The 20,510-nt window shown below is 42.7% G+C and overlaps 1 protein-coding gene across 7 annotated transcripts in view; it reads left to right on the top strand.

Moving 5' to 3' along the window:
- The window catches only part of NDST4 (N-deacetylase and N-sulfotransferase 4), a 208,710-nt gene that overhangs the window by 100,066 nt on the left and 88,134 nt on the right, over positions 1-20,510 (top strand). For all 7 annotated transcript variants that reach the window (XR_008308702.1, XM_053256601.1, XM_053256599.1 and 4 more), the window contains 2 exons: positions 3,424-3,609; positions 5,453-5,581. Coding sequence is in view for 6 of the 7 variants with exons in the window: in XM_053256601.1 (XP_053112576.1) it covers positions 3,424-3,609; positions 5,453-5,581 (315 nt within the window). In the remaining variant the exon portion in view is untranslated. The remainder of the gene's footprint in view (positions 1-3,423; positions 3,610-5,452; positions 5,582-20,510) is intronic.

Below are 20,510 nucleotides of genomic sequence, written 5' to 3'. Positions count from 1 at the left end.
CCACCCCCACCAGCAAAAGCCAATCAGCAAGGTAGCAAAAAATTCCTACCCTGCCCCTGACAAAGGGTGACCAATAAAGAACCCCCACTGTACTCAAGGACAGGAGAATGGGGGTTACTGCTCAAAACGGACTGACAGGGAAGGCTGGGCTTCGCTGATCTGGCCAGCCTAAACCCCACCCCTGAAACCCTTCGGCCATTGGCTGTTGGGGAAGCCTTGTGCCTTTTCCAATTGAGGCTGGGGCAAAGGAACTGCATTCCGAAGGTGTTGGGAGCGAACGGCTGCATTCTTATCAAGGCACTGCTGGTGGCATGGGTGTCTGGCAGGAGGGGAGGCTGGAGCCCATTCCTGAATTCATGGCTGAGTTAATATGGGAAAGCAGTTGCTTTTATTTATATATTTATAAACTCTTTTCAGGTCAAAAGTAGATGATCTTAAAATTTATTTTCATTAGGTTGAAGGGAAACAGCTGTGAAGGTTGTAAGCTAGTTTAAGCTCAGAGTAGAAATCCATGATAAGGTCATGTTTAGCACAAAGGTGAAAGAGTGGGAGAAGTAGGTATGTGTGAATCAATTCGGATTTGAATTGATTCAACCTGAATCTGGTCAATTCAGGTGATTTGAGCTCGAAATGAATCTGCCCAGACACTCCTGGCCAAATTTTGAGCTTGAATTGAATCACACCAGATTTGATTTGAATCAATTCCAGATCCAGATTCCTCCTATGTTTCCACCAGATTCCCAGCTTTCATCACACACACACACACACACACACACACACACACACACACACCGCGTGTAGAAGAGGAGTTATGGAGCACAATGTGCAGTGATTATTTTTCAAGTGTTTGGATTCTTTAGTGTATAATAACTTTCCCTCAATGAATCCCTATGAGGATTCATTACACACCTTCATTTTTTCTTTTCATTTTGACTGGCTTTGGACAGTGCCAGATGTCAACTGCCATGTGCCAACTACACACTCCTTCCACCCAGTGGCGTATCGGGGGGAAACGGCGCCCAGGGCAAGCGCCCTGAAATGGCGCCCCCCGGCCCCCACATACCTGGGCCGGTGCCGGCACCGGCTCCAGCGTCCCCCAGGCAGCAGATCGCTGGCGGTGGCAGCAATTCGGTGGCGGCGTGCGGCGGCGATGTGGTGGGCCGCGGCGATGTGGCAGGCCGCGGCGGTGGCGATGTGGCGGGCTGCGGCGGTGAGTCACCTGCCGAGTGGCGGAGGGGGCGGGTCCAGGTCGCCTGCCGCGCCGAGTTCAAATGAGAGGAATGTAGTTCTTACAGTGCACAGCAGCGTCATGCCATGTGTTGCTTGATCACATCTTCAAAGGGAAAAGGCAGCAAGCTTTCAAGAAATGAAGAATTAATTCTCAAACTTTTGTACTTGGAAGAAAATTAAAGAAGATGGCGAGGCTTATATTTATCCAGTTGTGTCTGTAGCTTTTCAGAACAAAGATATAAGAGGCTGCAACATACACTATGGCAACATACCAGCATAATTTGCATGTGTGTACAAGCCTTTTCCTATGTGTAGCACTGGCATACTTCCCTGGGTATAAATCTAGTTACACATTACAAAAAAGACTCCAGTTACAAAGATATTCAGAAACAGATGAGCAAATGTGCATTGGGTGGGGGAAAGCATATTTGGGCATACAGAAACAGAGAAGTTATTGCTATATCTCCAGTACATCCTGGGTCTTGCAAAACCCATGGGATACAGACAAAAAGTATTCATTGTATGCTATAAATCTATATAGCAGCATACACCAGTCTATATAGTCTATATAGCAGCATACACCAGACTTCTTCTTTTAAAAGTTACTGCTTCCAATTTATTGGGAAGGCTCAGGGCACTTAAAAAATAACAATAACCTAACTACTACAGCTTATCTGAGAAATGTCTTTGATTATTAGTCCATCTGGATCTATAACTGCTTTGGCTCCTGAGGAGATCATACAGGTTCGACCACTTACACAGACCTCTGTGGCAAAAGTGAGACTGTTTTCTCCAGTTCACTCACATGGCCTGTCTCTTCCTAAAATCTTCTGGGCTTGACTTTTAAAGAGGCAGTGCACAACACAAGGCATCTGGCAAGTCAACTAGAGTGACATTTGATATTACCTCATGGCTGGAGGGATAAAGGTTTATCACACTGAGGACAGGACAACATTCATAGAACAGTGGTGGAGGCCTTGATGGCACACCTGTGCTTCTCTTCTTGCTGTAAAGGTAAAGTGTGCTGTCGAGTCGGTGTCGACTCCTGGAGACCACAGAGCCTTGTGGTTGTCTTTTGTAGGAGCGGTTTGCCATTGCCTTCTCCCGTGCAGTATGAGATGATGCCTTTCAGCATCTTCCTATATTGCTGCTGCCCGATATAGATGGTTCCCGTAGTCAGGGAAACATACCAACGGGGATTCGAACTGGCAACCTCTCGCTTGCTAGTCAAGTCATTTTCCACTGCACCATTAGGTGGCTGTATTTTATTCCAGAGCACATCACTACCCATATGCAGTACTAAAAATGATTAAGAAGATGAGGGACAAAAATAACTAAGACTAGAGACTTCAGTTATGTTGTTTTTATGTTGCACTGTTAAACAGATTTCGTCTACAGCTTAAATGACCATTTGTATATGTGTGGCTGTCTATGTGTTTATCCACAGCATGCACATTCACATATTCACACATTATACAGATAACAGTTCCAGCCAATGGCTCTTTATAAAGATACACGTCTTGATGCTATATGTAAATCATTTTATACACTGCAATGTGTGGGAATGGGCTGTAGCCTTGTGAAAGATCTTTTTTGCATGCAGAAAGACCTAGGTTCACTCTCAAGAGAGTGATTTTTCTCCCAGAGGTCATCCTGGAACCAGGGGTCATCTCATGAAACTGAAGGCCAGTTTCACGAGGACTAACAAAAGAAAGTACTATAATTATTATAATACAGCTCACAATTAATATATGGAATTCTCTGCCATGGGATATGGTGATGGCCACTAGCTTGGATGGCTTTAAAAGGGCTTTAAAATGAAATAAAAAATATGTAGACAAATTCATGGAGGACAGGTCTATCAATGGCTACTAGTCTAGTGGCTGTAGGCCACCTCCAGCCTCAAAGGCAAGATAAATACCAGTTGCAGGGGAGCAACAGGAAGAGAGAGGACATGCCCTCAGCTCTTGCCTGCGGGCTTCTCAGGGCATCTGGTGGGCCACTGTGTGAATCAGGATGATCCAGCCTGATCCAGTGAGCTGTTCTTATGTTCTTAATCCCTGGACCCTCCAAGTAGGGCTGGGAAACCTTTCTGAAACCTTGAGGAGCCCCTGCCCATTAGTATAGAGACAATGCTGAGCTAGATGGACTTAGTTTATGTAATGCTGTCCTCCTTGCTTTCCCCTGCCCCAGGAACATGGCATCCCGACTGACATGGGCTATGCAGTGGCTCCACACCATTCTGGCGTTTACCCTGTCCATATTCAGCTTTATGAAGCCTGGAAGAAAGTCTGGGGGATTAAGGTGACCAGCACTGAAGAGTACCCTCATCTGAAACCTGCACGGTACAGACGGGGCTTCATCCACAATGGCATCATGGTACACTGCATTTCCATTACTTCATAATAGTAGTATCTCCACAAAAGATGGATAAAGCAGTATTATTTTCTACAGAGTTTTGAAAACAGGCTTTCAAAACTGCCTGTGACTGAGAATATTTAAGAAACTTTGCCAGTCTTGAACTGGAAATCCAGTCACATTCAGGTACCCCAGTCGAAGGTCCTATTTCCTACAAATATGAGCTAAAAGATGGGAGGGCAGTTGGAGTGAATATTCAGCCTGCCAGGTTCCTTAACTGGTAGGTGAAACCATTTTCCATTGCTCTGAATCACTTTGCAGAGGTCTAATTATGGGCAAAATGACTATTTCCTTTTGTCTGGACTACTTCATGAGGGCTTTAAAAATGTGAACATTTAGACAGTAATTGTGACATAAAGACACAACCTACAGCCACTCCTATGGTGTCACCTCTGTGTAGGATCACAGCCTACTTTATGTCCCTTGCAAACACAGATGGGCCTGCATATTTCTCCTGCCAATGTTTGGTGACATGGTAAAAGCAGCAATCACATAGCAGAAGAAGTACAATGATGATTCCCAGCCAATACAAAGAGGGGACAGCTGTTTATATTTTCCTCTGAATGTCATGGTATGAGGTCAAAGCTGTTGGTACAAGGTCACATCTATGTTGGATTAACTTGGCCCATCACTAATAGAAAAAGCTCTAGCTCATTGGCAGCTGTAACAACCAAAGCAGCAAGAGGGAACAGATTGGAGCAAAAAGACACAGATGAACATTGTGTGCAAAGGAAATGTCAAAGAAATATTCGGCCAATGAGAATCAGAAACATTTACCAGAAGCCATCAGTACTGTATCAGTAGAAAAGTTAGTTCAAACTGCTCAGCTCAATGAGAGGAGAGCTGATCTTGTGGTAGAAAGCATGAAATGTCTTCTATGCCAAGCAAGGTCCACCTTGGTTTGCATTTGGATGGGAGACTACGGGCCCTTTCTCACGATCAGTGAGAAGGGGTACTGGGCGTGTGGGAAGGAAGGCTGCTGAAATTACACATGATCGTTGAATCTGTGCTGGGTGCACATATCGTGCACCCAGATGGACACAGGCTGCCCCTGCCTGTGCGGAGGGTCAGGGGCCGGGATGTGTCATCCTGGCCCCCAGAAATCCCATCATGCACCATGTGACTGTGCAGTGCATTATAGGGAGACCCTCCCTTATGCTGCTCCTGCATCTGCTCCTATGTTGGCACCATGCTTTGCTGCCACACAAGCATTTAGCACAGGTTAAGGGCATGCTTGCACCCTTAATTTTGGCTAACAGGCAGGCCTCTTTGGCAGGTTTGCCACTGAGGCGGCACCAGCAGCCACGTGGGCTTGGCTGCCTTAGCCTGGTCTTGGCTACGTGTGAGAACTGCCTCTATATGTGAGCCATGTAAGATATTCCCCTTAGCAATAGCAATAGCAATAGCACTTACATTTATATACCGCTCTATAGCCGAAGCTCTCTAAGCGGTTTACAATGATTTAGCATATTGCCCCCAACATTCTGGGTACTCATTTTACCAACCTCGGAAGGATGGAAGGCTGAGTCAACCTTGAGCTTAGGGCTCAGTGTAGCTCAGTGGATGTGCATCTGAGGTCCCAGGTTTACTTCCTGTCATCTTCAGGTAGGAGACAGTCCTTGGAGAGCCAAGGAGACACTGCCAGTCAGTGTAGGAAATGCTGAGCTAGACGGACCAATGGTATGACTCAGTATAAGGCAACGTTAAGATCTGTTTCTAGATCTACAGGATCGTCTTCTAAAATAGATGTCATACTCATTGACAAATACTTTCAGCTGCTTATGGATTTTTGGTTTATCCACAGGTGCTCCCACGACAGACATGTGGGCTTTTCACCCATACAATCTTTTATAAAGAATATCCTGGAGGTCCTCAAGAGCTAGACAAAAGTATCAAAGGAGGCGAACTGTTCCTTACCATTCTTCTCAACCCCGTATGTAATGCATTTCTTTACTTTACAATGATAATAAAAACTCTGGCTGGCATATGCTCAGCATTCCATCTACCTTGTAACGAAGCATGTGTGCAACTGTGCAAGAGTGCTCTTGCACAAAACACAAGAATTTTGCAAATACAAGAACTGTGAAAATGTAGTCATATGATGAATGGCCATTATTTCCCATGGCCATCCATCATATGACTGCATTTTCACAGTTCTTGTATTTTGTGAAATTGCACACGTTCAACACAACAGACAGCTAAAGGCCACATCCAGCCTCTAAGGCAGGATACCTCTGAGTACCAATTGCAGGGGAGTAACAGCAGGAGAGAGGGCATGCCCTCAACTCCTGCCTGTGGCTTCTAGCGGCATCTGGTGGACCACTGTGCGAAACAGGATGCTGGACTAGTTGGGCCTTGGGCCTGATCCAGCAGGGCTGTTCTTATGTTTTTATATGTCAGCCACTTATACAATGAAATCTGGGCGGGGGGGTAGGGGAGCAAATTTTATTTCAGTCCAAAGTACAAATAAAAACTGTTGGTGACTATTTACTGCATACTTGCACCCAGAATAATTAGCTGCATTGTAGCTAATATGATCTTTTCAAAAATGTTGACTGGAACTACATTTTTAAGGAAAAGTTGCAGCCTAAAACACTGGGAGCCTATTCCCACAACCACAGATTCCTGGGGAGGACAAGTTTAACTCAGGAATCTGTGGTTGTCTGGGGAACCGGGAGGCCTCCTGTTCCAGCAGCTCCATAAGAGACAAAAAGAGCTGTCCTACTTTTTCTGTTTGGGTCGTCTGCAGCACCAGTGCAATTTAACTCTTCCCAGACTGAGGGTGGCCATGTTTACCATAGAGTTCTGTAGAAAGCTGGGCCAAGCAGAGCTCAGCTGTTGCAATACTGAGGGCTGCATTTCTGGTGCTCGTGCAATGCATTGCAGGTTGTGTGGAGGCCGCAGGTTCTAACGTCAGCAATGGAGAATGCCACTGTGGCATTCATGTGGGTGTGTGAGCTATAGAGACCAAAGGAGGCTCTGATTGTCCAGGAGGCATGAGGTAGTAGTGTGCCTTCCTTCCAGCCCACCCCCATATGGCTGTGAGAACAAGCCCTGGGTTTATTTCAATATTGTATTTCAGTCTTACTATTTATATCATCATTATTATCTCAGTATTTATATGGGACCTTAGAAGACTCAGTGCATTTTGTATGACATATCTTGTAGCTTCACAACAACCCTGCAAGGTACTTCTATATTGTTATCTCTATATAGAAAATGAGGTTGAATAGTTGACTTAGGACCACCAAGTGAGTTTATGACATGGGCAGAATTAAATCAGGGACCTCCTGACTTGTAACTCTACCTTTTAAACACTATGTTATAACATACGTATGCCACGTGGTACATAAAGAGCAACATAATCCTGAATTTATATTATTTAATTGCATTAATACAGTAAGTATTAGAAATAACTATTTTTGCAGTGTTTTCTCACAATTTTTGATGATAGCAAGCCTAGATCTGTTGCTGCTAATCAAATACTTCATAAATAATGCACATCTGAGTATGAGTTTTTCCTACAAGAAAATTCAGAAGTGCCTCGTTTGACTTTGAATAAATGTCAAATGCTTAGAATTTTGCATTGGAAGAGAACTTTGTTTTCTTATCAGTCCTAGCAGAAATGGTACATTCTCTATTAGGGTGCCAAGGAATTGTGAAACTGGAGGAAGCCTCAACATAATGTGTACCTATTGCTGAATCCATCTACAGGATCCCAAACCTATCAGTCTATGTAACGGAATATTCTGTCTATCTATCTGTCTATCTATCCATCCATCCCTCCATCCCTCCATCTATCTATCTATCTATCTATTCATTTATCATTTTATATATCGCCTGATATATGCATCCCTAGGCGGTGTACATAAGTTAAAATGCAACAACTATAAAAACGCGATAAAATGATAAAAACAATTTTACGATGCAAAACAGGCCATTAAAGATTAATTAATTAAAAGCCTGAAAAAACAGGTGTGTCTTAAGGGTGTTTTAAAAAACAAAGATAAATAATGTGTACTAGGAGCTCTTAAATCAAGCAAATAAGAAACAATAAGATCCCCACATATTTTGTACAAACCATATAATGAAGAGTATGTAACAAATGGGTTTAGTATAGTTTTATAATCAAAGATTCTCTCAACCTGAGATAAAACAAAAGTTCTATCAATTAACAATTAGAATTCGCAATTATAAAGCTAAATGTATTGCAGTGAAGAAAAAGTGAAGTCCATAGTGTGGAAGGTAATATGGTCAGTTCAAACAAGTCCACAAATCCACAATGGAGGACCCAGTGACCTCCATTTCAATCTTAGTTATTGTCAAATGGAGAATAGTCTTAGAAAAGATTCATAAACTTGATAGCACTGGTCTAAATAATGGCTGCATTTGCATGTAACATTTGCATGTAACGCACGGTTTCAGGCAAGCCCGGTGCTCCCAAGGCAGCTAGCCCACCTAATTCCCCCTAATTCCCCCTCCCCTTAAATGAGGTTAATGGAGCGAGTGTTCCGTTAACCTAATTTATTTGCTCATCTGTTGCCGTGGCACACGGCGACACACGAGTAGACACCCAACCGGGAGAGCTGCAAGCAGCCTCCTGGATATGAGTGTCTCTCCAGGATACCCCACGCACTCGCGCGGGGCATCCTGGAACTTCCGGGGGCCACATGGCCCCTGATCCCCGCAGCCCCTGCTGGCTCCATGACAGAGCCGGCAGTCTTGTGGGCGACCGATCTGAGCCTACTCTCCCCGCAGACCCGTAAGAAGCTCTTCTCACTGATTGTGAGAAGAGCTTCTATATGAGCTAGTTGGACCAAAGTTCTGACTCTATATAAAGCAACTTCCTAGTAAATGGAGGCAAGTGGCTGACATACTGCACAACGTTCCATCTGGCTTGTAGTGGAACATGTGCACAATTGCACAATAGCACTCCTGCGCATGATGCAACAATTGTGCAAATACAGTTCATCATGTAACTGGGGAAAAATGGCCATCCATTGTCCAACTGCACTGCTTTGCACAATTCTTGTGCAAAAGTTCTCTTTCACAACTGAAAGCACATTCCATTACAAGACAGATGGAATGTTGTGTAGTATGTCAATCAGTATTTTTTCTAGATCTAGACTCTTTTAGCCTCTTGTTCCTCACACAGCTACATAGATAAATGAACACAGCATGGTACTAATCTGTTATTCTGTTATTTATGTCCTATTCTTTTTCCAGACTATTTTCTGTACACTTAAGGATTGTATCTTAAGTCCCATAAGACAGCCCATTTTCCAGCAGTCCAGACTAACATCATCCAGTGGCTTTATTTTCAAGTGCCAGAAATACCAGTGGGATAGATAAAAATTTAGCTCCTCAAAAAAGTAGGTCATCACTTTTTAAACTTCCTAAATATGGATTGAAAAGGCTAGTTTTAGTTACCTAGGTATTAAAATGATGGCTTCAGGACCTCAGGAGTAAAGTATGGCTTGACTTCAAAGAGATTTAAAGAAGATTTAGATATATGGAGCTCTTTTACTGAAGAATCTTTATGTATACTATGACCTGCACTTCAATGTAAAAAGTAACACTCTTTGTTAACTATGCTTTTATTATTTAGAAGATATTTCTGTCTTCAGACTTGCTTATCACTCTCTACATTATGATTAGAAAATGTTTCTTCCTTGACCATGCTTTCGCTTCACTTTAATCTTTTTTCCATGTTTCTCCACTTCCTGCTTAAGCTTTTTATGATTTCTCTGAACCATTGCTTGGTAGAATGTAGAAGGTTCTGAACTCTGAAACTAGATTTTTCACCAGCAATGTAGCCGCCAGCAGCAGGGGTGGGACTTCACTGGTCCCGGTGGTTTGCAGCTGCCCAAACTGGAAGAGTAGCTATGACACTCTTTTTCATAGTGTGAGCTGAGCTTGACTGGCCACCGGACAAATATTTACGTTCATATGTTTTCTTGAATTACCTTTTAAAAATGTAGTTTTGAGTTAGACAATATTGAGCAAATAGTACTTTAACAAGAGAGATAGTGTAAACATCTTTATGTGCTGGACAAATGTAGAGCAATCCATTTATTCTGCATATGGATACAAATTAGACCTGTTAATTCCACCATGTATTAAAAAGGGCTAATGCAGATTGCTCTTTTTCTTGCAAACCCTATTCAAAGAAAAGCTGCACTGTGACGGGTACTTTCAATTGACGTCCAGACATAATGGACCAGTAATGATACACTTCTCAGTGGTTTGTCTGCTAAACTTTAATACATACAGGGTAGTTAATGAGATTTTCTTGTACTTGTATGTCAATCTCAGCTGGTCCTAGAGTTTAAAACACAGTGCAGTACATTATAGATAAGCTCTTTGAGACGGGTAATGGAACAAGCAGCAGTCTGGCATAAAGAAGCATGGCACCATACCATTATACATAGGCATAATTAGGTGGGGGCAGGCATGAAGGCATGAAGGGATGTGTTCTCATCTCTCTTTCTTTTTCCTAATTTCATATCTAAGACCCATCCAGTGCCAACACCAGGGGGGAAATCATGAAAAAGTACTATTTTAAAAGTGAATTTCCATCCATTTACCACAGGGGTCCAGCAGTTGCAGGCAGGGGAAGGGGATAGTGGTAGGGATGAGCTGTGGGTCAGGGGGTGCTTACTTCTCTTGCCTCCCCTCTGAGGTGAATCAATCCTAAACCTCAGCATGCTCCAAAAGTTGCCACTGGAGCCGTTATGTCCACAGTGGAAGCAGCAGCACTGCTGTAGAGATCAGGATTGTTACTGTACCATATTTCTTCTCATTGTAGCAAATGGGGGGAAGTACATTCAGGATTCTAGCATTACCACTGCTTCTGTGTCTGCAGCACTGGCTCCACACATCACTCCCCTTCATGTTAGCCATGCACATCATGTCAGACTTTGATTTGTATGGAATTTACCTTCAAATATATCGATTTTAGGATTGCAGCCTTGGTGTACCTCTTCAGCTGCCATGACACAAGCCACTATTTATGCAAAAACAGTTTTATAGAATCAGGCTGCTATGTATGCGCAGCAAAGTGGCATTTTATTTTCTGAGTCTGTAACCTGCCCTCTGTGAAATCGATAGGTTTTAGTTTAGAGAACATTGAGTGAGGAAATGATAGCTCTCTTCAAAATTCTGAAGGTCTGTCACACAGCAGAGGTAAAGACTTGATCAATGGCTGACTTCCTGACTGAGGAAGCACTGGTGTGGTAGGAGAAGCACTAGTCCTTCTGAAATGTTCAACTAAGTCAGCTCCATTGGTGGCTCAGTGGTGGGGACAAATTTTGACAACCTCCGCTTCCACGGGAAGTGCTTTGTGCCACACAAAAATATGTCCCTGTGGGTTATGTAGCCCTCAGGGACATGTTGTGACACAGCGGCCTTCCTGGGGAAGAGGAGTTCATTGCCCCCCACACACACACACACAGAGTGCAGAGTTAGTCTGGAACTTTTCAGATGCACAGATGCTACACTAGTGCTTCTCCTGTTGAACTGGTGCTTCATTAGTCAGTGCTACCCAGGGCCAGAGGACAGTACTAGATCTAATGGGCTTAAGTTACCAGTGGGTAGATTTCACCTGAAATCTAGGATATTGAACATTAGGAGAAATATATAACCATAATAGCAGTGGGGACAACAGAACCAATTGCCTAAGTGGGCAGGGTGGACTCTCTCTAAGTGGAGATCTTCAAATGGAAGCTAGATAGCTATCTTCTGGGAATGTTGTAACTCTGTGTTTCCTGGATAGAACAGAAGGTTGGACTAGACAGCTTACAGGATCTCTCCAAGTCTTCACCTATGACCTCTATTATTCTCACTGATGTATTATTTTAGTTTTTTTGGTCCAGACAGAAAACAGTTTGCATTAGTTGTATGCACTTACATCCCTAAACATCCAACCTAACTAATATGAAGCTGTGCAAATGTAAAGAAAGAGATCATATTAAAGCACAGAGGAGGGGGAATAGAAGCACTTCAGGCAGTATAAGTGTTCAATTATGCAAGCCCAAATAATCTAAATATGCTGGAGGGCCTGGAAAGCAAAATTGTGTTCACAGTAAAGTTGATATACCTAGACCTGCTTCCTTCTCTTCCTTGAATGAAATAGGCCAGATAAGGTTCATTTGAGTTCAGATAGCCTTGGGTTTGCATACAAAGGTATCAGCTCTGTACTTGGAAATGGAGTCATTTTCATTTGTGCCACTGAAATGCCTTCTCTAGTCTCTCTCTCTCTCTCATGCTAATTATGCCATCCAAGTGTGGATGCTGATAATACTCCATAAAAAGTGAAAGAGAATCATATTTAAAGACAATGGCTGACATACGGAGCAAGGATGCACCAGGGCAGTGAGAAAACAGCCTAACGTAACTTCCCAACTAACTGCACCAGAGCGGGGGGGGGGATGACAATTTTTGATGCCCTTCCCCTCACCAGGAACCCCTCTGTATCACCTGAAAACATGTCCCTGAGGCTTGTGCAGCCCTCAGGCAGAGGCGTATCTAGGAAAAATAGCGCCTAGGGCAAACACTGACATTGCGCCCCCTGTCCAAGCATCTGACACCCATCTTTCAGATAACTTTACCTTAATGTCAGCTGAAAAATACAAGTCAAGCTCGTTAATCTTTTAATATTTCAAAAACTATTTATCAGTGGACTTAGCCAGACCAAAAAATGCTGGAAAACTACAAATTTCAGTATGTGGGGGCTCATGAAATACCCAAATACTATGTGGAGATGTACTTGGAAAACTAAACAGAAGTGCCTGTCTAATACTCTACTATGCATTGTAGCATCACCATTACATAAGTTTTAAAAATCAATGGAGAATTTGACTTTTCCCAGATACTCTGTAAATAATTAAAGGATATGCAGAGTAAACTGTGTCACTGCTTGGAATATATTCTAGTCTTTCAGAAAGACAGTTAAAATGAGAGAAAGAGAGCAAGAAACTCCCAGTGAGCCTTAATATTAAGGGTTTCACACTGATTCAAAGACAAACTCACCATTAATAGCCATATTAGCAAGACATCACATTTAACTCACTTATCACAAGAAGCAAAGTAAGAGCAAATGAATACAATCCTAGCTATTAAGCATCAGCTCAGTATTCACAAGCCCTGATTCTCTGTACATAGTGCCAATGTGAATATGTGTACAGTGTCTTATATTATTATTTTATTATTATTATTTTTACCCGTAGCCCCTTTGGGGGGCTTCCTAAAGGCTGGGGGGGGTGCAAAGATTCCCCCTCACCCCGTTGGCCTCTAGGGCCTCTCAGGGACCATTTGAGCATGTGCAGTGGCCGTTTTTAAAAATAATCTTTTTTTTTTTAAAGGCCACTGAAAACAAAATGGCCACCGCACATGCTCAAATGGCCTCTGCAAAGCCTGGCATGACCTAGAGCCTCACAGAGGCCATTTGAGCATGCACGGTGGCCATTTTGTTTTTGGCAGCCATTTTTTTTAAAAAAATTAATTTTACAAAATGGCGCCCCCCTTCAAGTGGCGCCCGGGGCACGTGCCCTGCCTGCCCTACCCCTAGATATGCCCCTGCCCTCAGGGACATAGTTTCAGGAAGCATAGAAGACTGTCTGGGGAAGGGAAGGGCCATTTCCCAACTGAATGGTGCAAGTAGTTGGGAATTTCTGTTAGGCTGCTGTCTTGATACCCTGGTGAATTCTTGCTCTGTAATTCAGCCAGTGGCTCACATGCTGCACAACAAATTGCCTGTCTAAGTAACAGACCTGCTTGCTGCTTCTGTGGCACATAAACCCTGTCCGTGTGGGAGGCTCCGTGTCTACTATGGCGCCTGTCCTTGCACTCCTGCCTGCTCCTGCCTACTTCCTTAGACAGGCAGCTCACTGCGCAGTATGTGAGCCATACATTCTGGCCACTGGAAATTTTATATTCTCATTTGAGACAAATGTAAGGAAAGACCTAAGATAAGGATTTTCCAACAGCAGTGCCAAAAAATGGAGGAGGAATCTTTTGGAGCTGGGACTCTAGCAGCATCCGCTCTCTACAGCAATACCTCCTAATGACCACTAGGGCCTTTAGAGGCATATATGAAATGTGTAGGACTCCTCCCCTCTTTCTTCTCCCAGAGGTCGTCTCTCAGTAGTCTTTCCCAGAGATAGTTTATTTATTTATTTATTTTTATTTAAAATATTCCTATACCACCCAAAACTTGCATCTCTGGGCGGTTTACAAGTAAAACAATTTAAAATCAATTAAAATCATGTAAAACATGAAAACACTTAAAACATTTTAAACCCAGTTTTTTGGGGTTTTTTTTTTTATTTTAACCATAGATCTAATTAAAAACCAGGGTGAATAAATGCATCTTTAGCGCCTTTTTAAAAGTTGCCAGAGATGGGGAGGCTCTTATCTCAACAGGGAGTGCATTCCAACGTCCATGGGCAGCAATGGAGAAGGCTGGTTCCCAAGTAGCCACCAGATGCGTTGGCAGCACCTGCTGATGAACCTCTCCAGATGATCTTAACAGGCGGTGGGGCTTATGGTGAAGAAGATGTTCTCTTAAATATCAAGGGCCTAAGCTGTTCAGGGCTTTATAGGTAACAACCAGCACCTTGTATTTTTCCTGGAAACGTATCGGCAGCCAATGTAGTACTTTCAACACAGGAGTAATATGGTCTCTCCTAGATAACCCAGAGACCAACCTGGCCCCCACATTCTGAACCTACTGCAGATTCCAGACTACATACAAAAGCAGCCCCACATAAAGCGCATTACAGTAATCCAGCCTAGAGCTTACCAGCATATGTACTACCATTTTGAGGTCATTCATCTCAAGAAATAGATGCAGCTGGAGTATCAGCCAAAGCCAATAAAAAGCACCTCTGGCCACCGCCTCAACCTGGGACACCAGGGAGAGGTTGGTATCCAGAATCACCCCCAGACTGAGTACCTATTCCTTCCAGGGGAGCGTGACACCATCCAGTACTAGCAGATCAAAATCGTCTCCCAAGTTCCGACCACACACACAATAAGTACCTCCATCTTATCTGGATTCAGCCTAAGTTTGTTATCCCTCATCCAGCCCATTACTGCCTCCAGGCAGGCATTTAAGGAGGTTATGCCTTCTCCTGATGTTGTTGACATGGTGAAATAGATTTGAGTGTCATCAGCACACTGATAATAGCAAAAGCAAAAGCAATAGCACTTACATTTATATACCGCTTTATAGCCGGAGCTCTCTAAGCGGTTTACAATGATTTAGCATATTGCCCCCAACATTCTTGGTACTCATTTTACCGACCTCGGAAGGATGGAAGGCTGAGTCAACCTTGAGCCCCTGGTCAGGATCGAACTTGTAACGTTCTGGTTACAGGGCAGCAGTTTTACCACTGCACCACCAGGGGTGATAACACCCTGCGCCAAATTTCCTGATGATCTTTCCCAGTGGTTTCATGTAGCTATTAAACAACACTGGAGACAATATGGAGCCCTGAGGGGCACCATAGGAAAGTTCAGATTTTGAAGAACAGTCTCCAAGGGACACCATCTGGAATCAGCCCATGAGGTAGGAGCAGAACCACTGCAAAGCGGTGCATCCCACCCCATTTCACCCCATAGTTGTTGGTTAATCTCTCTCTCCCTTCAACCATAAGCTCAGCTAGAATAGGTTGCAGGCTTTCTTGTTTTACCCATTGCTTCTAAATAAATCCTTGTTTTCTTCAAACTTGGATGATTGTCTCCAGACCTCCTGCTTGGCTGAGTTCTCACTATACTGGTTTTACTGTGCTGATAGCGGTTGAACTGCCTCCCCTCCCCTACAGAATCTCCACACTGTAGAGGCTTCTAAGCAACAGCAGAGACATATGTTATCATCATCAGCCTGCACTGGTAGCTAAAAGCTTCTGTGCAGGTGCAGATTGGGCCTGCCCATCCCATTTCTGATATTGTGCTTTTGGTGCATAATAATAAATTGGAGCTTTTTTCATACTTAATATGCAGTCACCCACAACTTTGTTGTTTTTCTAGACCATATATTTCTGCTTCCCCCCCTCCCAACATTTTAGCTATGAAAGTATGGAATTAGCCTAGGCTTGTTTGTATCCACTTTGTGTTGTCTGTTTTTCCTGTTAATAATAACCTAAGGCAGTAGACATCAACCTTTCCAGACCTGGGACCATGTTTAAATCCAATCCGTAATATTAACCCATTTTTAATATACTGACCCTATTCTGTCCATCTCTCACTAGAATGACCAAATGCAAAGGAGGATAGCAGGGCTGCTCTATGCCAAAGGGGTAATTTTGACATGTTTATCAATCATAAGTTGTAGTTGCTACAGTTTCCTCTTCTACATAAACTATTAAAGGGTAAAGGAGTCATGTCAACCTTTGTATTTTTAAAAATACATTAAAAATATTTTTTTTAAAGAATGCTAACCCCTCGCCCTTCAAAAAGTGCTGGTGAACCCACCGGTGTGACCCTCTTGTGACTTCCACGTCAACATTTGAAGGCCAATGGCCTACAGTACCATTTCTTATGGTGAGGGAGACAGTGCCACTAATGACAGAACATTGGCGATTTGGTCTCTCTTGCAGGTTGGTAGGTGAATGTGTTTAATGGGCTGCTGTAGCACGCTTCACTTCATAGCAGCACATATGCAATTTATTCTTATTTGGGAGGAATTTAGAGGAGTTTCCTATGTGTTTTTAAAAAGCTAGAATCAAGCTATTAATAAAGAACCTGGGCACCATCTGTTGGAATCACCAAGGCCTAGATAATAGATAAGAGGAACATTTCTAGCAACATTTCTCACAGGGTCCGTGTGCACATCTCTCACTAGAAATTGCCTAGAAATGTGAGTTGAGGCAATATATAAATCCATTGAATTGATTGATTGATTGATTGATTGACTGACTGATTACCTGATTGTCTCTCCTCCAAGAGCCCTTACTCATGGACCAACATACCTGCTCCCATTTTTGTGTATTCCTTCTGTATAAAATCTGTGATGGAAATGGAAAGTCATTTTGGCTGAGGGGAAATGTTGCACTGGAAATAGGGCAGAAGAGGAGCTACAGAACTGAGTTAGATGGAAGGCCAGAGAAGCCAAAGGGGGTAAATTTCAAATGCTCATTACAAAAAATACAAAATAAAATAACAAATATTTGGCTGTAGGTTTGCAGCTTAGTATGTGATGGTAAGGAAAATTACTCAAAGTAGTCCCATTGAAATTAAAAGCACAAATTAGGCAGTGTCTAACTTGCCCTTTTGATTTCAATGAGATGACTTTGAGCAATTTTCCTCATCATGCCAGTTATTGTCAGAAGCATCAGTGTGTGTGTGTGTGTGTGTGTGTGTGTGTGTCTTTAGAGAGATACAGATATATAAACACATGTTAATAATAATAATAATAATAATAATAATAATAATAATAATAATAATTCAATTTCTATACCACCCTTCCAAAAATGGCTCAGGGCAGTTTACACAGAGAAACAAACAAATAAGATGGAACCCTGTCCCCAAAGGGCTCACAATCTAAAAAGAAACATAAGATAGATACCAGCAACAGTCACTGGAGGTACTGTGCTGGGGTGGATAGGGCCAGTTACAGCCCTAACATATATGTTAGAGGCAAAGTTTCAATTAAGGCAATCTAAAGAAGATATGCTTTCAAATGAAATCCATTGCACTGTTTGCTCAAAGGAAAGAAGTGGAGATGGGCCAGCAGGGGAGATCAGAGTGTACATTGTCTATTCTCATTCATAGAATCTGTAGGGATAGCATACAGTGCTTAGGGAAAGTATGCCATTTCCCCCCATTTCTTAAGCCTTCATTGGAAATGTATAGAATTCCTGTGCCATTTGTCAATGAATAGAATTCCTAATTTGTAGGATGCTGATATGGTAAACATATAATTTAAGGTATTTTGACAGATATCATATAACACCAACATTATCCAGAGAAATAAGAAAACAAAATTTATTCAATAAATAAGAGTACATTAAGAATAAAGAAGCAGGAAAACCTGGCATTGCATACACTGATGATGACATGCATTAATCCTGAGGGACAGCATTCATAGAGATAATTTAACTGACTGAATTACACTTGGCATGAATAGACACCCCCAAGAGCAATATATCCTGAGACATTGTCAAAGCTAAATTCCATTATCTGTCACTGGTGGAAAACGTGTCCCACAGTTACAAAAGTATTGATCCAATAGATTTCCTTGCGAAGCACACATAATGCAACAGGTTACTTGGCAATTATCTTTAAGCAAATACATTGACTGAGTCTGGGATGGCACCCAGTGGAGTTTTAAAAGTTGTGGTTCTGTTCAGTGAACAGGCATGCCTTTCACATTCAGTCTCGAGTATGCACTGGAAAATTACTGGGTTGGATGATTTAGAATACAGGTTTTCAAAACCCAAAATAATGCCTTGATTTATAGTTGTCTTAAGAGAGTTTTGAAGAATCAGCAGAGCAAAATATAAAAGGAGACCAAGTGAACTACTATCTATTCTTTCAAAATGGCTATTACAACTAGTTAAACTCTGCATGACATCTCCCAAATGGAGTGTAAATAAAATGCTGCCTTTGTGAAAATCACTGCTTCTTTCAAACTCCTTCTCCATTATCCAATAGAAACTTTCTGTTTCCTTGACATTTCCAGGTGTATCTGCCAAGCTGTTGAGCCCTTGGAATTTAAGCCAATTAAATCCTATATCTGGGCTGCAAGTCAGTCTTTGTGATTAACAAAAGGTAAAAACAGATGACCATTGATTAGATAGTAATTTATTGCAGTTTGCATATACACCACAATATTTGGTAATATGCCACAGTATCTGGCATATTGAATGCCAAATATTGTGGTGCATATATATATACCACACTAAGATCGTTCACACGACCTATTGGTATGGGGCTGGGGAGGGTGGGGGAGGAGGTAGGATCACACCCACCCCAGATGATCCCCCTCCTCTTTTTGCCCATGCCACTCACATGCCCACATGATCCGTGCTGCTGGGAACAGTGCAGCCAACTGAAGGCTGGGGAAATGAAGTCTGGACTCCAGAAATTCCACACTGTGCCACACAAGAGCATCGCACACATTGAGGAATTTCCCTCTAGCTGCAGGCAGCCTGAGCAGCCAGACAACCAGAGCTTGCGGTGGAAGGGCATGCTCACAGAATTGGGGTGAAGGGTGTGCTCATTGCTCATTGCCCATTGCGGTGGAAGGGCGTCCTTCTACCCCATGCCCAAGTAAAAAACTCAGCCTACCTGGCAGGGCAGTACCAGAATTGGGACAGATCCTGGCACTCCACACAAGCAGCCCGACCCAGGTTGGACTGTGCAAGCCTGGATAGGGCTGCTCATGTGAACAGCCTCAATATTTGGCATATACACCACTTGGTGAACTGGTTTTATATATTGCTTTGCCAGGTAGTGAGGAAGAAGAACCTTACCTCTCTCTCCCTTTCTCCTCATTCTGACCAGGTTAAACCATGTAGATTTCCTCACCACTTGATGGGATTATATTTATGTCTGCCCTACCAAGTGGTTCTGTTCCACCTAATGGCACAACAGGGAAATGACCTGAGTAGCAAGCCAGAGGTTGTTAGTTCAAATTCCCACTGGTACGTTTCCCAGACTATGGGGAAAGCCTCTATTGGGCAGCAGCTATATAGGAAGATGCTGAAAGGCATCATCTCATACTGCAGGGGAGATGGCAATGGTAAATCCCTCCTGAATTCTACCAAAGACAACCACAGGGCTCTGTGGTTGCCAGGAGTCGACACCGACTCAGCAGCACACTTTACCTTTTACCAAGTGGTTATATGGTAGATTACCACTCATCAAATTGTTGCCAGTATGGACTCATTGTTTTGCTATGATTCAGAAAAAGTTTAGCACGTATAAATCTCTTTAGTTTAACGAATAAGTTAAATGTGCGCTTAACACACTCTTGTGTGAAACTTTGGGGCAGTTTGTGCCCTTTGTTATTGACCTACTAAGCAATCTCCAAGGTAGCAAGATTAGTATAGATTATTTAAATGGATGCTTATGGATTAGTTACAGCCCAATCTCCACAACACAGGCACTCTGAAGTATTTGGATTTAAGCTGATTTAGCTCTATTGAGTTATTTGACTGAGTTCTGGTTTGGGCAGTATGTGACAAATTGGAGTTGCCTTTCTGTTTAAGCATGCTGCTTCTCATATCTGAAATTCCGTAACAGCCAAGAAGACTGCTTCCAAATATTCTGTTCAATAACATTATACTTGATTGGCATGGCAAGATATAAATTGTTACCAAAAGGGCACCTGCTAAGGAGTTGGAAGAGGGAGGTTATTGCTCCACCCAGGAAAAGCACAGGATTGCACCCACTTCCATGGTCTCTGAAGTTCACAAGATGCCATTCAAAGCTGTGATGAGTATATCTGATGTTATCTTACCAATTCAGGGCAACAGCTGTGGGAGTAAGAGTGGGTGCTGGGTTCAGGATAGCAGCTTTACAGCTAAAGCTCTGTCATAAGGGTACAAAATCTCTGTGAAAATTTAGCTGGTCTTAACAGAATGCTTTAACTGTTTCAGGTGTTTTGCCTGAATATGACCACCTGTACACACAATGCCTTTGAATTCCACTGTAGACAAAATTCTAACGGCAACTCAATTTCAACGGCATTTGGTATATATTTACTCCACAGTCTAAACCAATTACAGCAATCTGTAATTCCACAATACCTTCTACCCATCCAGCTTCCTTCAGTTTTTGCACTTCTGCCACCCGCTTTAATGCTTCCCACATTAGCAGCATATACATATGCCTGTGTGCAATTTGGATGTGATTTT

Source organism: Hemicordylus capensis, chromosome 5 (genome assembly GCF_027244095.1).
Source record: "Hemicordylus capensis ecotype Gifberg chromosome 5, rHemCap1.1.pri, whole genome shotgun sequence".
Taxonomy (NCBI): Eukaryota; Metazoa; Chordata; class Lepidosauria; order Squamata; family Cordylidae; genus Hemicordylus; species Hemicordylus capensis.
Note: the sequence above shows the minus strand (reverse complement) of the source record. Positions and strands in the feature narration are given on the sequence as shown.